This window comes from Pseudonaja textilis, chromosome 1, assembly GCF_049901715.1.
Source record: "Pseudonaja textilis isolate UNSWEBS1 chromosome 1, rPseTex1.2, whole genome shotgun sequence".
NCBI classification, from domain to species: Eukaryota; Metazoa; Chordata; class Lepidosauria; order Squamata; family Elapidae; genus Pseudonaja; species Pseudonaja textilis.
In genome coordinates this window covers 93,676,559-93,697,337 of record NC_141990.1, presented here as the reverse complement: position 1 = coordinate 93,697,337, position 20,779 = coordinate 93,676,559, and the positions used below count along the sequence as shown (strand labels likewise).

The window sequence follows — 20,779 nt, the reverse complement described above, 5'->3', positions numbered from 1 at the left end:
TTCTACATCTGGCCTTGACCAATTACTGAGATAAGACAAACCAATTGCTGTTCTTATCAAAAACAGGACTTTGAACATCACTGTGGCTAAACTCCTGGCTCATTGGTGTTTTAGCTGGTTTACAAAGTTCAATTTTAAAATTCTTTAGTAATTGGTTAATTGTATCTGCCTGTGAGATCTTGTATCCTCCCCTAGTTCTAGCTATCTTTAAACCAAGATATTGTTTAATTTCTCCTAACTGTTTTATCTTAAATTTCTTCTCTAACAGTGAGATTATTTTAGTAGCTTCTTATTCAGTTTTGGTGATTAATGCTACGTCACCAGTAAACAATAGCAACAATGAAATTACACCATTACTTTCCTTTTTAAACAAACATGGATCAGCCATGCCAGCTGTTAGGAATGTAAGTAACCTAACAGCTATTTGGGATGGAAATATATAAACCAGGATAGACATTTTAATACTGTCTCTTTAAGAGCATGCTAAAAACTGTAATTGGGTGTGGTTACTCAAATGGCCATAAGATGGAGCCAGAAACCTGGTTTGTCTTAGTCTTAGTCTCAGAAGAGAGTGTGAGTGTATTTCTCTTTCCTTCTGTTGGAAAATATTGCCGTTCCTCCATTTCTTCTAATTGACTGATATTACTGGATTTGATGTAAGTCTGATACTGAACTGTTTTTGACACTGGACTTTGTTATTGAATTATCCCTGGATTGAAAACTGACTGATTTAACCTGTGAATGACTTTGGACTGCCTATTTTGAACTTTGCTTAAACCTTTATTGAAAGTAAAACCCTACATTTACTGTACAGTGTACCTGTGTGCTGTATGTGTATTATTCAAACACTGCTCTCAAATACGTCTCCCTGTATGTGCTCATTCTCCTAATGGGGAATTACCTCAACACCAGCTACAAAACCTATCTTAGTTAATTCCGTATACACTGGTTCCACTCATATCCTGATTGTTTTAAGCCATAAAGACTCTTTTTCAATCTCCAGCAATCAGTTGTATTATCATTTTTGATACCTAAAGGTTTCTTTAAATAAATAGTGTGTTGCAACGGTGCATGCAGATATGCTGTCTCTACATCTAAATGATTTACAATATATTTCTCCTTAGCTGCCCACACTAATCTGCCCTTAATGTAGTAGCCTTCAGACTAGGTGCAAACACCTCATCATAGTCATTTGCTGACTGACTGAACCCTTGTGCTACTAACCTGGCTTTATGGGTAACAGTCCCATCTACACCTGTCTTAAGCTTATATATCCATTTACATCCTATGGCATGTTTACCTGGTGGTAACTTAACATTTTCGTATACCTCCAGTTTTTGTAAGGATTTCAGTTCCTTATCCATTGCTTTCTGCCAAGCAGCCTGATCCTTAGCAGGATACAGTTTCAGTTCATTATAGTTATTTGGAATTGTATTCACTTGGCGTACAACACGAGCCTGAGACCTATCAGGTGGTCGTGTTACTCGGGTTGAATGTCTTGTAATACAGGGCTTACTGGTGGACTCACCTGTGCCACCTGCTCCTGTTCTTCTATTTCTTCCTGTGCCTGTTCTTCTACTTCCTCCTATGCCTGTTCTTCCTCTTTAATGGCTATTCGTGGTTTACTTAATTCATCTTTAGGGACTACTTTAGTGTCAATAATAATATCATTGCTGGATTCCTGTTCCAGTTTATCCCATCCAACGTGCTCAAGAAATTTTGCACTAGCACTACAATAAACATGAGCTGTGCCTTGATCCCGGAATCTAAACGATCTATGGTTGGCTTTGTAACCTATGAAAAATAATTTCCTAGCTCTATGTTGCCCTTTCAGTCTTACTTGTGAGGTAATATGCACCCATGCTGGAGCTCCAAATGTGTGTAGGTAACTTAAATCTGGTTTTCTGCCATGCCAACGAGTGAATGGCAATTCTCCAGTTGTTGTTGTGTTAACTACATTATTAAACACATGATTGCTACACATTATGGCCTCAACCCACAGTGTTTCAGGCAAACCTGAGTCAGTTAACATAGTGTGAGCCATGGCTTGTAACGTTTGCCCTCTTCGTTCTATAAACGAGTTATGTTGTTGTCTGTAAGGTGCAGAACGTTTATGCTCGACACCAGCCAGTTTCAGCATTGTTTAGAATCTCTTGTGGATAAATTCAGTCCCATTATCAGTAACTAAAGTAATTACTTTACTCCTCATTTTTCTCTCTGCAAACATTAGCCAGTTAAAGAAATGTTGGAATGTTTCTGTTTTGTTTTTCATGAGATAGCAGAAACCGTACCGGAGTAATGGTCCATAATACTCAAAATAATAACCTTTCTTTACGCAGAAGTAGACTGCACTTCATAGACCAGGAAACATAGTTTGTTCCATCCAACCAGGTTATCAGTGATAGACTGGTTGAAGTGTCTTGTGCCATCTTTACCAGGATAGTAACCCACAATTAAACAGTAAACAGCTGTCTGTATAAAGTACTGTGTATTCACACCAACTCTCAGTTATCGGAGCCTGGTATGGCCTGGGCCCATAACCAGTGTTGAGGTAATTCCCCGTTAGGAGAATGAGCACACACAGGGAGACCTAGTGAGAGTGGTGAAGAGTAACACACAACTAGCACACAGATACACTGTATAGTAAAATGTAGGTTTTTACTTCCAATAAACGTTTAAGCAAAGTCCAAAACAAGCAGTCCAACTCATTTCTGGTTAAAGTAGTCAGTTTTCAGTCCAGGGATAATTCAAATATCAAAGTCCAGTATCAAAAACAGTTCAGTAACAGACTAACATCAAATCCAACTGGTATCAGCAACAGTCAATACAGGAACGGCAACACTCTCCAGAACAGCAGAACAGAACAACCTGGGTTTCTGGCTCCATCTTATGGCTGTCTGAGGAACCACACCCAATTACAATTTTATCATTCCCTTAAAGAGACAGTATTTAAATGTCTATCCCAGTTTATATATTTTCCAACCCAACTAACTGTTAGGTGACTTACATTCCTAACACTAGATAAGTATATAGCCTGAAGTTATGTCTCTTTCCATGTCCTTGTGAAGAACTAATGGTCACTGTTTTACAGACTAGCATACTAGTCTGAGATTAGCATACTGTGCAATAACCAGGATGCCAAGATCCAAAGAGCAGAGCTTTCAAACTAATTACCACATTGCCATCCAACTCTGAGTGGTAGAAAAATATGTTTATTGCATAAACTAATCTACATTCCACTTTACTTAGCAACTAACTTACTGTTGCATAGAGACATCAAGGTAGCACTTTCCAGCCTGTGGCCAATACAAGCACATACATCCTATAACACTGAGATATATATATTTATGTGTGTGTGTTCTGCATTCATCTGTGGGTGTTTAGTTTGTGTTTGTGTGGGGGAGAGAGAGAGAGAGAGGGAGAAGGAGAGAGTGTAAATGGTTCTGAAAATTATACACATGAAATGAAAGCTTTCATTGGCCATGTTCATACTAATTCTACTTTAAACTAGAATTCTAGTTTAGAAATTCTAGTATAGTGAGGTTAGTTTAAAGTAGATCAATTTTGGTAACATTTTTCACACCCATGTTCGTCTTTCAACGTTAACCTTGATTTGCAATTTTAAAGACCAATTGACATTTTATTCATCTGAACATAAGCCACACCAATCAGAGTAAACTAAGAAAGAATCAAAGATTATCACATGTTCAAAATTATATTAAAACTCTAAGACACCATTCACACTGACCACAGATGTTCCAGTGTAAGCTTACAAATTTCCTGAGATTGTTCAAACATGAAGTATGCAAAACTATTTATATAAAAGGTTAAACAAAATTGTACATAACATTTATCTAGGCTACCATAACATCTACAAGCAATGGTTTACTTCGATACAAGATTGCAAAAATGAATCTGAATCTCTACTTAGTATTTCAACTGTAAGCTGTTTCACTTTAATTTTCACAATATAAGGTGTAACAATTTTAACAATCCTTTTCTGCTTGAAGCAGAATGTGGATCTTCTTCTGGCATCTGTATTAAAAGAATTGATCTTTTGTGGGTCTGCTTCTAACTGATGAAGTCTGCAGCTTAATTGTTCCTGATCCTTTGAAGGAAGGAGTTGTAAAGTGACAGAGATTTTCTATGTTGCCTGATCCTCAAGAACAGAATCCAAACTCATATGAACCCCTGCCAGCTTCTCTTCTAAAATTGTCTTTGGCACCACAGTTATGCAACATTGCCAGCATCAGTCTCCTCCTCAGATTACCAACTTCCCTCAGAACCAAACCAGCTCTGAACGTGAGGCATTTTAACCCTGTAAATAATGGATGGGCAGAATGGTGTGGGATGGGCAGAATGACCCAAACAATATTATGCTGTCATAATATAAGTTTTACCCTTCTGTATCTGTGCCTTAACCTTCCGTTCATGGACAAAAGTGGCAAGACTGTGACCAAAGCATCAAAATCCTATTGAGAGCCATTGGCGATGGTGCAGTTTTCTTACCCTAAGCTGGGAAACGTAATTTTGCATAAAAATATCCTGGATCCAAGTCTTAATTTCAAGGTTGACATTTGCACTATGCTGATGCACAAAATAAATGTTAGAGAACCCCATTTTCAGTATCAATAGCATCCCATGCTAATGCCAGGTGTCATCTTTACAGAAGCTTAGTTGCTCCTGTAAGCATATCTTAGGAAGACAATTTGGCATATCTTTAAGTCTTAGCCAGTAATTAAAGACTAGTTGGAAAAGGCCCTAGAACCTTTTCCAAATAGCTCCTGGTTTTCATTCTTAGTAAACAAATAGGCACGTTTTTAGGCTCTCTGAGAATTAATCTCAGAAAATAATTCCAAATGCCACTGAAGCTACTGTCATATGCAATACTTTGGATAGAAGCATTAAATTGAGCATTAAGGAGGAGTCCCCTTGCCTGACTTCCCCTAGACGTATACCAAAACGTTATTAATCCATTTATTTTCTGCTCAGCCTTTAACTGCCTCTAAATGCAGTTGCCATGAGCCTGAGGCTGTGTAGGAATACCTATATTGCTTGGCTTTGTTTTATGACATTCTAATTTATACAAGCAGTTTTAAATTAAAATCATTTGAATACATTAGAATTATGCAAGTGAGTAATCACTTTCTCCTTCTTCTGGGACAGATAATCATCTCTAGTTTAATGAAAACAGATCAAACTACAAAAAAAAAGGCCAACTAAATATACCATAACTCACAGGCCTATGTTTATTAATGCAAGGCAAGTCCCACTATGATCTCCCACTATGATGAAAATTCTATATGGGGATTTAAAAAAATATATTGAAATATCATTTTGCCACCATTACTTTAGTTTACTAAACATCTAGACTCACACACTATTTCCCTTCCCCCAAATTCTTCTGCTTGACCTTTGTCACATTGCTACCAATGCACATTCAAAAAGAAGAGCGTCTGCTGTAAGTGGGTTGACTTTTAAAGGATTGTGCCGGAGGTGGCATTCAGCAGGTTCTGACCATTTCTGGAGAACTGGTAGCAGAAATTTTGAGTAGTTCAGAGAACTGGCAAATACCCACTCTGACTGGCTTTGCTCCCATCCATTCTCTGCCTTTCAAGTCCCAGCTGATCATCTGGGTCTTCTTTTGTTGCCCTGCACAGGAGAACAGAGCTGGAAAGCAGGTTAGTGGGGTGGGGAGGGAATGGGATTTTGCAGTAACCTTCCCCCAGGAGTGGGGATGGAATGGGGATTTTGCAGTATCCTTCCCCTGCCATGCCCACCAAGCCATGTCAACCAAGCCACGCCACGCCCACCAAGCCACACCCACAGAACCGGTAGTAAAATATTTTGAAACCCACCATTGGATTGTACTATGCAAAGTTCCAAAGAAATGCTTGACTTTGGTGGTCTGTGTGGAGTACCTGTTTGAAACATATTGATGTACTAAGTTTCCTGAAGTGAAGAGCATTGCTTTGAGAAGTTATCTACTTGATGAGGTTTTAGAAGAACGTAAAGTGCCTGGTCTATGGTTTGCACAGCCTCCTCAGCTCAGTGAGATGAACTTTATCACACCTGCCATTTTGCAAAGGAAGACACCTTTGTGGAGCAAAATGTTGCCTGAGATAAAGCATAACCTTGTACAGTCTTCTGCAGTATTAGTGTTCGGATGTTAGCAAGAATATAGAGAAATCTATAAAAACAACAGCAAACTGTAAATAAGGAAAGGGCGCAAGCTAATTTGGTACTGGCTGCAGAAGTAATATCATTGTTTTACTAATCCAGCATTTAGGCAAATATATATATTGATTTATTAAGGCTTAAAACATGTCAGTTAAAGATTGCTTTGTTGATATTTGCTCTGTATTTTTAATTATATTAGCAAAGTATTTTTAATATATTATCTAATTGCTATTTGAAGACAGATTTTGGGATAGATCTATTTGGGTTTTTAAAATCATACTTACAAAGTTTTGTGTTTTCTTTCTCTTTCTTTTCTTACGTTTATCAATCCTTCAAACTGATGTAGGTTTTATTTTAAAAAAACTTTAAGCAAAACATCTATCATCTTAAACTGGCATATTTGCAATGCAATGTTTTTAATAATCTCTGTGTGTGTGTGTGTGTGTGTGTGTGTGTGTGTACACATATTAAAAATTAACACCTTGGCACAAATTAAAACATATTTCTTTTTTTCCTAATTTGTTTTACTCCACACAATTCTGTTCAAGACTGAGATAATCCAGGAAGGGCCATATTGTTAATAGCCATAATTAAGCACTAATTTGCATAGTTTGAGCAAGCCTGTGGCAACCAATTTGCTGTCTTCCTGTAAGCTTGGAATGAATTGGACATGCAAGAAATTATTTGCATGTTGCCCACTGCTGCCCACTACACATTAAATAGAATTTTGAAGCTCATAAGTGCAGCCACTACAGCTTTGGGAGCAGCTGCAATCAAATGTTAAAAGTTAATCTGAGCTCAGTTTAGCAAATGGCAGACAGCAGCAGGTGGCCCTGGCAGAAATGGGTCAGCCGATGGCAATCCAGGTGAAAAGACTAAAAAATCCAGCATTTGCAGACTCAAATGATACTGCCAGCTTTCATTTCTTCCATTTTTCTTTGTGCTATTAAACCAGTGCTTAAAAGGTCCTACCATGGTTTAGTGCAATTTCTGATCAATGCAATAGCTCTAATGTTCAGAGTGTAATATGATAAAGATAATAAGAAAAGGGAAAAAAGAAAAAGAAACATATAAAGAAAGAACAAATCTTATAAAGATTTTAAACATTCATATTAAATACGCCTATTCTAAAAGGTCTGTCTTTGTACAGACAAAGGTAATATATTCAGAATACTTTATTAATGTACCTTAAAAAAACCCAGCAATGTTAACAAAGACATCTTCATTTGAAGTGTTCATCAAGACTTAGCCAAGATATTAATTTTTCAATCAATGACATTTTTTACTCTTTAATTCTTCAGTATTTTGCTATCTGATTAGCCTCTATGGGAAGAAACTGCTAAACTAATAACAGAGTATCAGAATAACAGAGTTGGAAGAGACCTTCTTCTGGTTCAACCTTCTGCTCAAGAAGGAAACCCTATACCACACCAGATAAATTGTTGTTCAATTTTTTCTTTAAAAACTCCAGTGTTGGAGCATCCACAACTTCTGGACGCAAGCTTTTTTCATTGATTAATTGTTCTGTCAGGAAATATCTCCTCAGTTCTAGGTTGCTTTTCTCTTTCCATCCATTGTTTCTTGTCCTGCCTTTGGGTGCTTTGGTAAATGTGTTGACCCTCTCTTCTTTGTATCAGCCCCTTAGATGCTGGAATACTGCTATCATGTCACCCCTAGTCCTTCTTTTCATTAAACTAGACATACCCAGTTCCTGAAACTGTTCTTCATATATTTTAGATATGGTTCTTTACCATATCTGACTGAGAAGGATATAGGCATTTTCTTCAAGGCACCTTAAAGCTTTCATCTGCTTTTAGTTGTCTGATTATTATTTTAATCATGGGTTATAAATCCAGGGGTATTTATGAGAGAGCTGATGAAACAACCACCAAACACATTAGTCTTCCAGAGCAGATCTAAGATGTATGATATAGTCATGGGAAAGTTGGCATTGTGCAGTGTATACTTTATCCTCCATGTCACTGTGTATGTTTCCCAAGGTTTGGGTCAGTTTTTTATGTTCTTCCATATAAAACATTTGGGTGATAAAAATAACTGAAACTAATTACCTTTGAGTGGTAGTTTCTTTTCTATTTTCTCTTCCCTTTCCCTTCCCTTGTCTCTCTGAATTTCTACACGGAAAGAAGAAAACCAGCTAATTAAGAGGAGAAGGAAACTGTTGTGATTTGAACACTGTGAAGGAAGTCCAGTGCAAATACATCAAAGTTGACAAATCCACAACTGAAATATACATAAGACATCATTCTTGATATGTCCTATTTTAACTATCCACAATTTGGGGGTGGGTGGGTAGGAATGAATAAGTTTTCTATATGCTGTTGTGAATTATTTTCCAATAAAATGCATGTTGAACAGGCATGTGATTCTGCTGATAACTTAGGCAACAAAAATGCATGTTCTGGTAGAATTGGTTTCAAGACTTACATTTTATGCTTGCTGATATCAACAATGAGCTCAAGGACATATAACCCCTTTGCATGTGTTTGTGGAAGAGAGTGCTAAACCAGATGTGCCAACGCACAGAATATATACATACTCAAATAGATATAATATTACCTTTTGGTGATGGCTTCTTTTCTACTTTCTCTATTTTTTCAGCCTTGTCTATCTGGATTTCTGGAACAGAGAAAACATTACAGAGGCATAATAACTAGAATATTATGTTTGAAGTACAGAGATACTCCTTATACTTTGCTCTTGGTAGGATTTCTGCTTTCAAAATGTATTCCATCAAAAAAAAAATCACTTAAGGTAAAACCTCAACATTCAGTTCAGAATTAGCTTTCAGAGAAATGTAATGGAACTGCTCTGAGCCATTTTCCTAGTGATAGTGATACATTTTGCTATTTCTCTCAGTGCCTGAAAATATACCCAAGATGTGAAGAAAAATTTCCTTGGGTAAGGTGCTCTGCGTCTAATCAGATTGCAACAGAATGGATTTTACCATTCCAGTTCAATCAGATTCCAAGTTTGGTTTTAGACATATCCTTCATGATAATTTTTGATGGGAGAAACTGGCACATATAGAGACTGTCATGTGTAATTCTAATTATAGATATTAGATTTCTACATTGCACTATCTTTCCTATACATTGCCCTACAGATTGTTGGTGACAAAATTTGGAAAATAATAAGTACAATACGCTGTGGTTTCTCTGGTGGTTCAGGCAGTATGAAATGAGCAAGTTTGCTTTAAAAAGTGAGTCAGTTGAATTTTTCTTAAGAGCTGGAATGGTTTGCCTCTTAGAGCACCAACAAGATGTTAAGATTTCGGAGGACAGAATAGAATAACAGAGTTGGAAGGGTCCTTGGAGGTCTTCTAGTCCGACCCCCTCCCTAGGCAGGAAACCCTACAACACTTCAGACAAATGGTTATCCAACATCTTTTTAAAAACTTCCAGTGTTGGAGCATTCACAACTTCTGGAGGCAAGTTGTTCTACTGATTAATTGTTCTTGACTGACTTGGTAGCATGTTGATCAACTATTCCCACTAAACACATATTATGTATGTTCACTGACTTATTTATAAAAACAATAAAAGCAGGATATAAATAAATAGATAGCTGCATAAATAAATAAGTTTACTCTTTCAAAAAAGCACTGCTCAAAATTAGTGCTATTGGGTTTTCAGTCAGCAGCCAAAAAGAGAAGAGAAGAGAAGAGAAGAGAAGAGAAGAGAAGAGAAGAGAAGAGAAGAGAAGAGAAGGGAAGAGAAGAGAAGAGTTGAGTTGGACGGGACCTTGAAGGTCTTCTAGTCCAACCTCCTTCCAACTCTGATTATCTGTTATTGGTTCTGGAGGCAAGTTGTTCCATTGATTAATTGTTCTAACTGTCCAGAAATTTCTCCTTAGTTCTAGGACTTTTGGTTAATCACCATGAAAGAAGGAGCAGGTTCCTTCTGGATTCTATGTGTGAAATTTGCTCTGTTTAAAATTTGAAATCTTAGAAACTGAAGTAATTAATGGGTCACCTGTATAGGTGAATTGGGGGCGGGGAGGTTTGAAGTCTAGGTCATTTAACCTAATCATTAATCCATGATGGTCCATTCCCAGTCATGCAAATACAATTTTATAAGAAGGGCAGAGGTAAACCAGTCACCTGTGGCAAACATGACTACTTTAGTGGCCAGAAATAGCAAGCAGATAACTAATAACTAAACAACTAAACTAATGAGTTGAAAGGCATCTACTTTCTGGCTAGAGTTTTGTGTTGTTTTACAAAAAAAAAATCCTGTTCAATCTATTTTAGGTTTAATATACCATTTATTTTTTTTTTGTAGATTTCTTTCTCCAAAATGCAAGGCTGCCAAAATGTAGCACTGCTGACAAGGAGACTGGATCCTATAGAAATTATTTGGAGGTTAGTGTGGGCAGTCTGCAACCTAAAGGAACGCTAAAAATTTAATATGGAATGAATCACATTCTCCGAAGCTTCCTTTCACTTTTTAAAATAGCATGCACTTTAATTTCCAACTAATCACATAATATACTTTGCTGAGTTGCTAAAGCAGTTGTATTTTTATAGAAGCATTACAAGGCCAGCTGAAAGGATGCAATTTATCTCCATCAGAAAAGCATATTTTTAATAAATCCAAAATATTATGAATTCATTTTTAGAAAACTGCCAGAATCCTGCAGCAGCAAGGATAATCTCTGTCACCAAGGCAACCACCCCGATTCTTCATGAGATGGCACCACAGTTTATTAAATTATTGTGAGAGAGTATGTATTTAAAACGTATTCATTGCTCCTTTTTCATTAGCTACAAGGAAATAGAGCAAAGTGGGGGTGGGGTGGGGAATCCACAGCTTCTAAAATTGCCAATTTTATAAAAGTTTCAGCACTGATGACGTGAGGATACAAAGCACTTATACTGTAGTTAAATAATTGTTTTATATCCTATAAACTAAAAGCTTGTTGAAATACCATTTGGCAGGATAAGATTCTCAATACTTTTGACTGATCTATATAGCCCATGTAATGCCAGATATGGAAAGCACAGAAGTGACAAATTATGTCCACAGACAGCTCAGAAAAATATTTTCCAGGTTTAAAATGCAAAAAATTTATAAGGTGCTAGAAATGAATGCAAAGAAAAGCTTTCTAATAAAATATATCACACAAGGTCTTTGATCAATTGATGTTACAGCACTGCTACAACTCCTTCAGCAAGTTTTGTTCTATTGGAACAATCTGTTACCTCTGCAAATGACCACACTACATGTAATGTGTTCATATAGTAGTATATTTTATTTGTTTGTTTATATATCCCATCTTTATATTTTTACAAATAACTCAAGCCAGCGTACATATCCAACACACCTTCCTCCTATTTTCCCCACAACAACCACCTTGTGAGGTGAATTGGGCTGAAAGAGTGATTGGCTCAAGGTTACCTAATATAGTAAATGCAATGCAGTGCAATCCAATGCCATACAAACATATAATCTGTTAAAATATATTGAATTGAAAAGTATAAATTTTGTTTCAAAATTTATATTAAGTGACCAGATAAGCCTCACACTTACTAGGGTAATATCTTTGATAATATCCAAGCAAATATAAAACTGTAAAAACACTTGAATGTTAATGCTGTAAAATGTTAAAGCTGTAAAAAAATTAATTACAGTATATTGATATTTTCCCCACATAAAACAATTGAGAAGAGAGGTATAAGGCGAAAGAGACATTTATGTAAAAGAATCACCTCATCAGATAGAAATGGGAATCACTATCAGCTACCTATTCTCTTTCTCATTAGAAACGAGAACAGTATCTTTACATGCCTATTTTAATGGTTTGAAAGATCCTATTCCTCAGCTCATTAAGGCATTTCAGTGTCTTAGAGGCTTAACACAATTTCTTTCCATAGAAGGTATTTCCACTTGGCTTAATACATGACCATACACCACAGTCAACCTGAAGAATTTATAATTGTTACAACATTTAGCTCATGTTCCCACTTATACAGTTTCTTGTGTAAGATATTACAAGAACACTAGTTAAAAACAATCTAAAAGGAATCACTTCACTTCCTACAGAATGCAATATGAATTCAGCAAGTCAAACTCATTTGTAAGGGGAAAAAAAAAAGTATGAGGCAAGTAAAGGTATCCTGACCTGCAACAATTTAAAATTTCAATACATACTCACTGTAAATGACAGATGGAATTTACACTCTGCCATTCTGTTGGGAGGTGTGCTGTGGTGCTACTTTTAAGTCATTTGTGTGCCAAATTAAACAAGGAATCTATGGTAAAAATCTTAACTGTAGAAAAATAATTGGAATCACCATCACTAAAAATGTGTAAATATTTAGATCAGTCTAAATATGGTTTGTGCCAGAATCTCTTATTTTTCTTTAATTATCTGTTAAGTATTTTTTTAAAAATCACAAGAAAATCTGCTTTTTCTTTTCTGCTCTCTTTTTAGTCAGATTCTAAGGCTGCCCACTCACCAATGATTTTAGGCCAGGGGTGGGATTCTACCAGTTTGCACCTATTCACTAGAACCGGTTGTTAACATTCCATGCAGTTCCAAGAACCAGTTGTTAGAAGAAATTACTGGCCTAATCCTGTAAGGAAGGCAGGAAGGAAACGTTCTGGTGTTGCTTACAGAAACTGCCTCTCCGTTAACCCTTATTACATTCTTGGCAGGACTAGACTTCCTGTCTCAGGAACTTCTCTGGAGTTTTTTTCCCCCTCCTTTGCTGGTACTTTGCTTGTGTGAAGTAACCATTCAAAGTTACAATGGCACTGAGAAAAGTGACTTATGATCACTTTTCACACTTACAACTGTTGCAGCATCCCCACAGTCATGAGAGGCCATGCAAAGAGATGCGTGCCTCAATGTGAGTGATATTGAGTTGGCCACGTCCAGCCAATAACATGACCACCAAGCCACGTCCACTCAGTCATATGACCACCAAGCCACACCCATCAACTAAGCCACACCCACAGAACCAGTTGTTAAAAAATGTGAATCCCACCCCTGCTTTAGGCAACTTACAGAAATAAGAATGAGTTAAGCACATAATAAAAAGCAACTATACTGAGAAGAAGACGCAACCCACATCACAATTAGTGGGGTTGCACAAATGCATATCATCACTAATCCAAGGTTTCTGGAAAGAGCCAGGTTTAAGTGCCTTCCTAAAGATCTATATAGTCAAAGTAAGCATGGCTGCAGAGGAGGTACGCTTCCTGGATCCCATAAAAAGATACATCAACCCATCAGTAAAGCATTACAACCTTGTCTCATCTTATAATATTGCAGGTTACTTTTGCTGACTGCCAACTGCCTGCAATTTGGCAGATCGAATCTCACCTGGCTCAAGGCTGACTCAGCCTTCCATCCTTCTGAGGTCGGTAAAATGAGGATCCAGATTGTTGGGGGAAATATGTGACTCTGTAACAGCTTAGAGAGGCTGTGAAGCGATATATAAGTCTAATTACTATTTCTAGGATAGGAAAAAACAACTAAACAAAAGCAGTCCTGCAATATCATATCTGTAATCAAGACTAAGATGTTAAAAAATATCCTGAAAACAAGCAATACCAAATAACTTCTATACTATTTCCAAGACAACTACCCAACCATATCCAAGAGGTCAGCAGGACTCAAGCTTCACTCAAATGAGACTTGATTTTAATATTCATTTTTATATACAGTTTCTAGTAACTTGCTTCTTTTCTACGCAACATTCCAAAGTATACATCTTAGATTCTGTTAAGTTTGGGAAATGAGAGGCTGAACCAGAGCATGAGTGCAACAATACTTTATTATAGCAATAAAGGACTGACCGTGCTTGCCAAGCCTGGAACTGGCTCGCAGCGATCAGCAACTGGTTGGACCCCGCAGCCTGCTTTTATAGCTGGCTGCTGGGAGAACCAACCAATGAGTGAGGGGGAAAAACGCCCCACAAAGTGAATGGACCTGAGTGAGAACTCCTAGAGTTCCAAGGACATAACACCCCTTCCCCCAGATGCGAACACGCATAGTCTTTGAGGTAGACAGGAGGTTTATGCTGGCGCCCAGAACGGCGCAACTCTGGTGGGTTGTCTGTCAGTTCAGAGTCTGTAGGGGAAGGCAGGATCGGTAGGGAGTCACTAACATGCCCCTCGGATCGGGTTGGTTCGGGACTCGTAGGGCTGGTCACTGGGACGTGCTCCCGTTGACTGGTTCGGACTGGTCAGCCATCTGGATGCCGCTGTCCGTGTTCGGATTCCCGGAATGGCTGCTGGCGTAAGCTGGTCACCGGGACTGATGCTGATGTGGGGTTGATGCTGAGGCCTCGCTCCGGTCTGCAATTCTGGGTCACTGCTGGCGAGGGTGCTGTGACGCCTACGCAGCTGGTCCAGGTGCCTTCTCCATACTCGGCCGTCCTCCAGTCTGACTCGATATGACCTGGGTCCGGTGATGGCCACGATCTTGCCTGGGATCCACAGAGGGTCTCCAGTGAAGTTCCTCGCGAATCACGGGTTCCTGTAAGATAAAATGTCTAACCCCAATGTGGAAGCGAGGGAGAGTCAGGGCAGTAATGTGGGTGAAGTCTGTCCAATACAGTCCTCAGGTGCCTGCCCATCAGGAGCTCAGCTGGGGACTTATTGGTGACTGAGCAAGGAGTTGAGTGCTGGCTCATCAGGAAACGCGATAGTTTGTGGTGCCAGTCATCCTTGCTGAACCTAGCCAAGGCTTCTTTAGTGGTCCTGACGGCTCTTTCAGCCAATCCGTTACTGGCAGGATGAAATGGGGCTGTGAAAATGTGGCGGATGCCCAGGTTGGCAGCGAAACGGCTGAACTCGGCTGATGCGAACTGTGGGCCATTGTCGGAAACAATGGAGTCAGGCAGCCCGTGTGTTACAAACAGGCGAGTTAACACCTTGGTAATTGCGAGTGTGGTGGTCGTGGATAGCTGTGCCACGTCAATCCATTTAGAGTAGGAGTCCACGACCACTAGGAACATTTTCCCATGCAATGGGCCGGCTAGGTCGATGTGAATTCTGGACCACGGAGCGCTGGCGCTTTCCCACTTAGAAGGGGTGGCAATAGGAGGAGCTGGACGGGATTCCTGGCAGGGGTTGCAGGAGCTTACCCATCTGATGATGTCCTCGTCGAGGCCTGGCCACCATACGTAGCTGCGTGTTAATGCCTTCATTCTGACGATGCCAGGGTGCCCCTCATGCAACGCCTCCAGAACTCGGGTACGCAGTGAGGTCAGGATGACCACCGAGTGCCCCACAGCAGACAGCCCTGCAAACTGGATAATTCCTGCAGGCGGGTCTTGAAAGGTGTAAATTTGTTTTCAACATCACCACCCGGCCACCCTCCTCACCCAGTCCAGTACCTGGGCGAGTGTTTTGTCTGCCTTGGTTTTAGCAGCAATGTCAAGGGCAGTGATGGGGAGGTCCAATTGGGTTACCTCAAAAATAGCGTGGACTGGAGCAGGGTCTTCAGCTGGAGCCGGCAAGGGGCAGCGGCTGAGAGCGTCAGCGTGGGACAATGTTTTACCTGGGCGGTGTATGAGTCTATACGAGTAGGCCGCTAGGAAAAGGGTCCATCTCATCATTCTAGGAGAAAGGACTTGAGGGGTCTGTTTGTCCCCAGCTAGTAGACCCAGGAGAGGCTTGTGATCCGTGACCAGCTCGAAAAAATGGCCAAAGAGAAATTCGTGAAATTTCTTCACTGCTGCAACAGCTGCTAGAGCTTCCTTATCGATCTGGCTATAATTTTGCTCTGTTGCAGAGAGCGTCCTGGAGAAAAAGCAATGGGAGCCTCGGAGCCATTGGGGAGCCTGTGACTTAATACTGCCCGATTCCAAAGGGGATGCATCTGCTGCTAGCACTAATGGAAGGTTGGGGTCGAACTGAATAAGTACCGCCTCTGACGTGAGTAGTGATTTGACAGTGCGAAAAGCAGAGTCTTCTTTGTGACCCCAGTGCCAAGGTGATTTTTATCCAACAGTCTGTGTAGGGGTTCTGCCACTGATGCTTTATGGGGCAGGAAGGACGCGTAAAGTTCAATAGCCCCAAAAAGGCCTGCAGCTCAGTTTTGGAGATTGGAGGGGTGCCTCATGAATTGCCTTAACCTTGGACTCCAGGGGGTGAATGCCTGAGGCGTCAATTTTATAACCCAGAAAGTCCACCTGTCTAGTGGCAATGGCACATTTTTCTTTTTTAATTTGAGGCCGTGCTGTCTGAACCTCTCTAACACTGCTCGAACTCTCTGGAAGAGTTGGGGTCTGTCCCTGGCCGAGACTAAGATGTCGTCGAAGTAGGGTACTACACCAGGGAGGCCCTGCAAAATCCGCTCCATGAGGGATTGAAAAATGCCAGGGGCAACACTTACGCCAAATTGGAGACGCTTGCACCGGAAAGCACCCCTGTGGGTGACGATGGTCTGGAGTTCCGCTGTTTGGCTGTCAACAGGAACTGTTGATACGCTTGAGACATGTCCAATTTGGCAAAAATGCTGCCAGGTTCAAAAGTGTGCAATAAATGCTGAATGACGGGCACTGGGTAAGCGCTAACTTGTAAAAACTTATTAATTGTGGTCTTGTAGTCCGAGCAAATTCTCAGGCTACCGTCTTTTTGAGGGGTGTGACAATGGGCGTCTCCCATTTGGCGAAATCTGTTGGCTCAATGACCCCTTGTTTTAATAGTTTATCCAATTCTGCATCTAGTTTTGGCCGAATAGCGAATGGGACTCTCACGCGGTTTTAGCCTGATTGGGACTGCCTGGGGTCGACTGAGAATGAGATAGGGGTACCGTTATAACACCCAGCTCATCGCTGAATACATCTGAGTAATCAGCGAATAAGGAGTCAGTGTCAGAGGTTGAGACAGCATGGACTCCTGTTAGCCCTAGGCTGAGATGGGGAAACCAATCGAGCCCCAATAATGTGGGGAGATTGCCGTTAACTACCACTAGAGGTAGGTGACCTTTGAAAGCTTTAAAATTGACAAGGAACTTGCCTCTGCCGATCACAGGAATGACCTTCCCCTGGTAGTCCTTCAGGCTAAACTGGCACTTCTGGAGCCGGCTTGTTGATAGGCTGGGCTGTAGCCTCTTGAGGGTGCTCCACGAGATAATTGAGAGCGCTGACCCTGTGTCAACCTCCATGCGGCACGGTTTACCTTCTAACAAAACGGAGAGAGAGATTTTACTAATGGTATGGTGGTGAGTGCGACAGTTCAATACTTGCCTCTGAGGTCCAGAGTGTGAGAAGGGGGGTGCCTTTGTGCTGAGTTTTGAGAGGCTTGGCAGACTCTCGCGATGTGCCCCCTTTGTGGCAGGTGTTGCAGGTGGCTCCTTTGAATTTGCAGGTGGCCCTCGGATGAGATCCACCACAGGATAGGCACAGGGTGATGTGCTTGGGTGGACCGGTGTTTTCTTGCTTGGCTCCTACCTGCGGATGCCTGGCGTTGGTGAGGTGGTGGATGTCGTTTTCATCACTAAGGGCTTCCTCTGCTACTACCTCCTCGGAGTGGACTGGAACTGTCGTTAGCTTGGAAGTTGAGCCATGGATTTCGGTGGCTGAGTGTGCTGCCAGTTCTGCTGCCAGGGCCTCCTCGACGGCTTGTGCGAGGTTGAGGTCCTTCTTAGCGAGTAGGCGCCTTTGGAGGTGTAGATCCTTGACCCCGCAGACTAGTTGATCGAGGAGCATGTCCTCCAGGTAGGTTCCAAACCCACAATGGAGTGCTGCTGTCCTGAGGGCTGCCATGTACTGGTTGATGGTCTCTTTGTCTGACTGCTTCCTCATACGGAAGGTGAATCGCCTGGCAATCTGTGAAGGTCTGGGAGAATAGTGGTTAGTAAGGATTTCCAACAGTTCAGACCATGGAACGTTTTTTAACTCACGTGGAGCCACGAGAGCTGTGGCAGTGTCAAAGACGATGGCTCCACAGTAGATCAGGAAATATGATTTTTCCGGTGCTCCCCAGCATCAGCCAGCCCAATTGCGTTGATGTAATGGTTAAAGCGGTTCTTGTATGATTCCCACTTCTCCTCATCTGGTTTGAACGCTGGGAAGACTGGATTGGAATTCCTGGTGATAAGATCGGTTGTACAATCTGTGGAAAAAATCTCTCTGGGGCAGCAGCAAAGTTTCTAGTGCCTGTGGCAGGCAAGTGATTTCAGCTCTGAGGAGGCTTTGTCACAATCCTCTCTCTCTCTGGGCAAAGCACGAGGTTAGGCTGTCAGCCGTTGGCAGCGTTTGAAATTCGCGCCTTCGTGGGCGTCAGTGACTTGACTTACAGCACCACGCTGTACCTTTTAGGTTTGAAATTCAAATGACAGCCGTTTGAATTTCGCGCCTTAAACAACGAGCGGCTGCGGCTCGCAGCGCTTCACTTTTCCTGTAGCTGGGCTAACAAGCGGCTACAGACGCTTACTATCGCTCGGCTGACCGCTTTCTCTGGCTGCGGATCAGCGTTCGCTTCGTTGCTTGCTGACCGCTTTCTCTGTCGGCGGATCAGCGTTCGCTCGTTGCTTGCTGACCGCTCTCTGGCTGCGGATCAGCGTTGTTTTATCGCCGGCCGATCGCTCTCTGGCTGCGGATCGGCGGCTAGTGACTCAGCGGTTGCATGGTGCTTCTGGTAGCCATCCCATCCTCGCCGCCAGTGTTAAGTTTGGGAAATGAGAGGCTGAACCAGAGCATGAGTGCAACAATACTTTATTATAGCAATAAAGGACTGACCGTGCTTGCCAAGCCTGGAACTGGCTCGCAGCGATCAGCAACTGGTTGGACCCCGCAGCCTGCTTTTATAGCTGGCTGCTGGGGAGAACCAACTAATGAGTGAGGGGGAAAAACGCCCCCGCAAAGTGAATGGACCTGAGTGAGAACTCCTAGAGTTCCAAGGACATAACAGATTCCTTAGACATATATTGCTTCTGCTGTTTTTGTTCAACCAAAATTTATGGATAATGCATCTCTACGTTACAAGTATCTGAGCTGGATTGAGCTATGATGGAATTTATAGTGGTAGATTGCTCCATTTTACTGAAAAATAAATCCAAAGTAGACTTCTTTTATGTACTTAACCATTATAGAGCAACATAGTTGTATCACTGAGAAACAAACAACTGTAGGTCTTAATCAATAGTTCATTGTTTACCAAGAAGGTACTTGAAATGGGATGATTTTATGATGCATCCAAATATTAACACTATTTTGTTTGGAGGAAGTGAACAACACAGACTTAACATGGATTAAGGATTTACTGCTGAGAATTTTAAGCATTTTTCTCACTGTGCATAGTTCCACAGAAGTCTTCAGTGATGAAAATATTACCGCAGGCAAGTCAAACACATCATATTTCCCAAAGAGGCAAATACTTTGATTTGAAAGTATTATTTTTGATTATTTTTATTGGGCAATATGTCTTTAAAAAGCACTGCTTGAAAGCACTTTAAAACCATTTTCTACAGATTTGGCAAATGGCAAACATAACAGAACCTTACAATGCATTTTGATAGAAAACCTTATCATTTTGTAGTTATCCTTTTCACACTGTTATTGACTTACATTCTTCAAAATAACAACAATAAAAGGTCTCAAGTTCAGTAGGCTTATTTATGAGCTGTCTAAATAGGTGACATCATCTAGCCACCTTGGCTGATCTAAAAAGCTAAACAAGGTTAAATCTTCTAGCAGCTGGATGGAGGCCAGCTTAGCTGAGTTGGCTAGAGAAGACAACAATGGCAAATTACTGTAATTGCTGAAAGTTGTATGGATATGTCCATCTTAATCTTCTGGAGTCAATCTCAATTCAAAACGGCTACTAATCACAATGTGGCTGTTTGAATTATGTCTGATCTTGGAAGTTAAGCTCTAGATGGGGTATTCTCAAGGAATTTCAGATCTGTTGGTTAGATTGCAAAGTTAGAAAAAATATCCTGGTAATAAATAATGGCAAAGCATTTCCACTTCACTGCCAAATTGCATAGAGGTAATCATTTAGTAATTGGGAAATGAGTTAAACTCAACTGCCTTTTTACTTTCAATTGTGAGCTGACTGGCCACTATGAAACATCAGATCCAAGTCCAAATTAAACTTTGGTCTGATTTAGGAGGCCCTGCATACTTTTTAAAAGAGATTTATGTTTAATATAGTACAGTGGTATTTCCACTGACTCCACTCATTCTTCTCCTGACTGATCAAAAGGGGAGAAACTAGTGATATCACAAAGCTTTGCCTGTACTGACATTGTGCTAAGCTTCATATGACAACAGGCACTATATAGTGAAACAAAGTAAGAATTTGTGTTCCCAATAGAGTGACTTTGAATTTAGTTAGTGTGATCTTGTGCTGCAAAATCATTGGTAATGAGAACTGAGTGCAGTAAATCTATGATATGAACAGCATCAAGAAGTATTTTTGCAAATTGAGTGTAACTATCTGCATCATGAGACTGATCTGGAGAATGCTTATGTTTATTTATGTAGTAAAATGTGTACAGCTCTTTAGTTTGATTCCTACAATGGCATATAGTTAAAAGTATAAACAACATGATAAAGTGCGACAAAACAACATGAAACATAAATACAGCCAATTCAATAAGTCACACAAACTTATTA

The 20,779-nt window shown here is 40.5% G+C and overlaps 1 protein-coding gene across 28 annotated transcripts in view; it reads right to left on the bottom strand.

The window, feature by feature from the left end:
- The window catches only part of TRDN (triadin), a 239,662-nt gene that overhangs the window by 176,945 nt on the left and 41,938 nt on the right, over positions 1-20,779 (bottom strand). For 26 of the 28 annotated variants that reach the window (XM_087941756.1, XM_087941764.1, XM_087941813.1 and 23 more), the window contains 2 exons: positions 8,758-8,817; positions 8,250-8,312 (listed from right to left, as the gene is read on the bottom strand). The exons of the other annotated variants lie outside the window; for them this stretch is intronic. In XM_087941756.1, the coding sequence (XP_087797882.1) occupies positions 8,250-8,312; positions 8,758-8,817 (123 nt within the window). The remainder of the gene's footprint in view (positions 1-8,249; positions 8,313-8,757; positions 8,818-20,779) is intronic. 28 annotated transcript variants of the gene reach the window in all.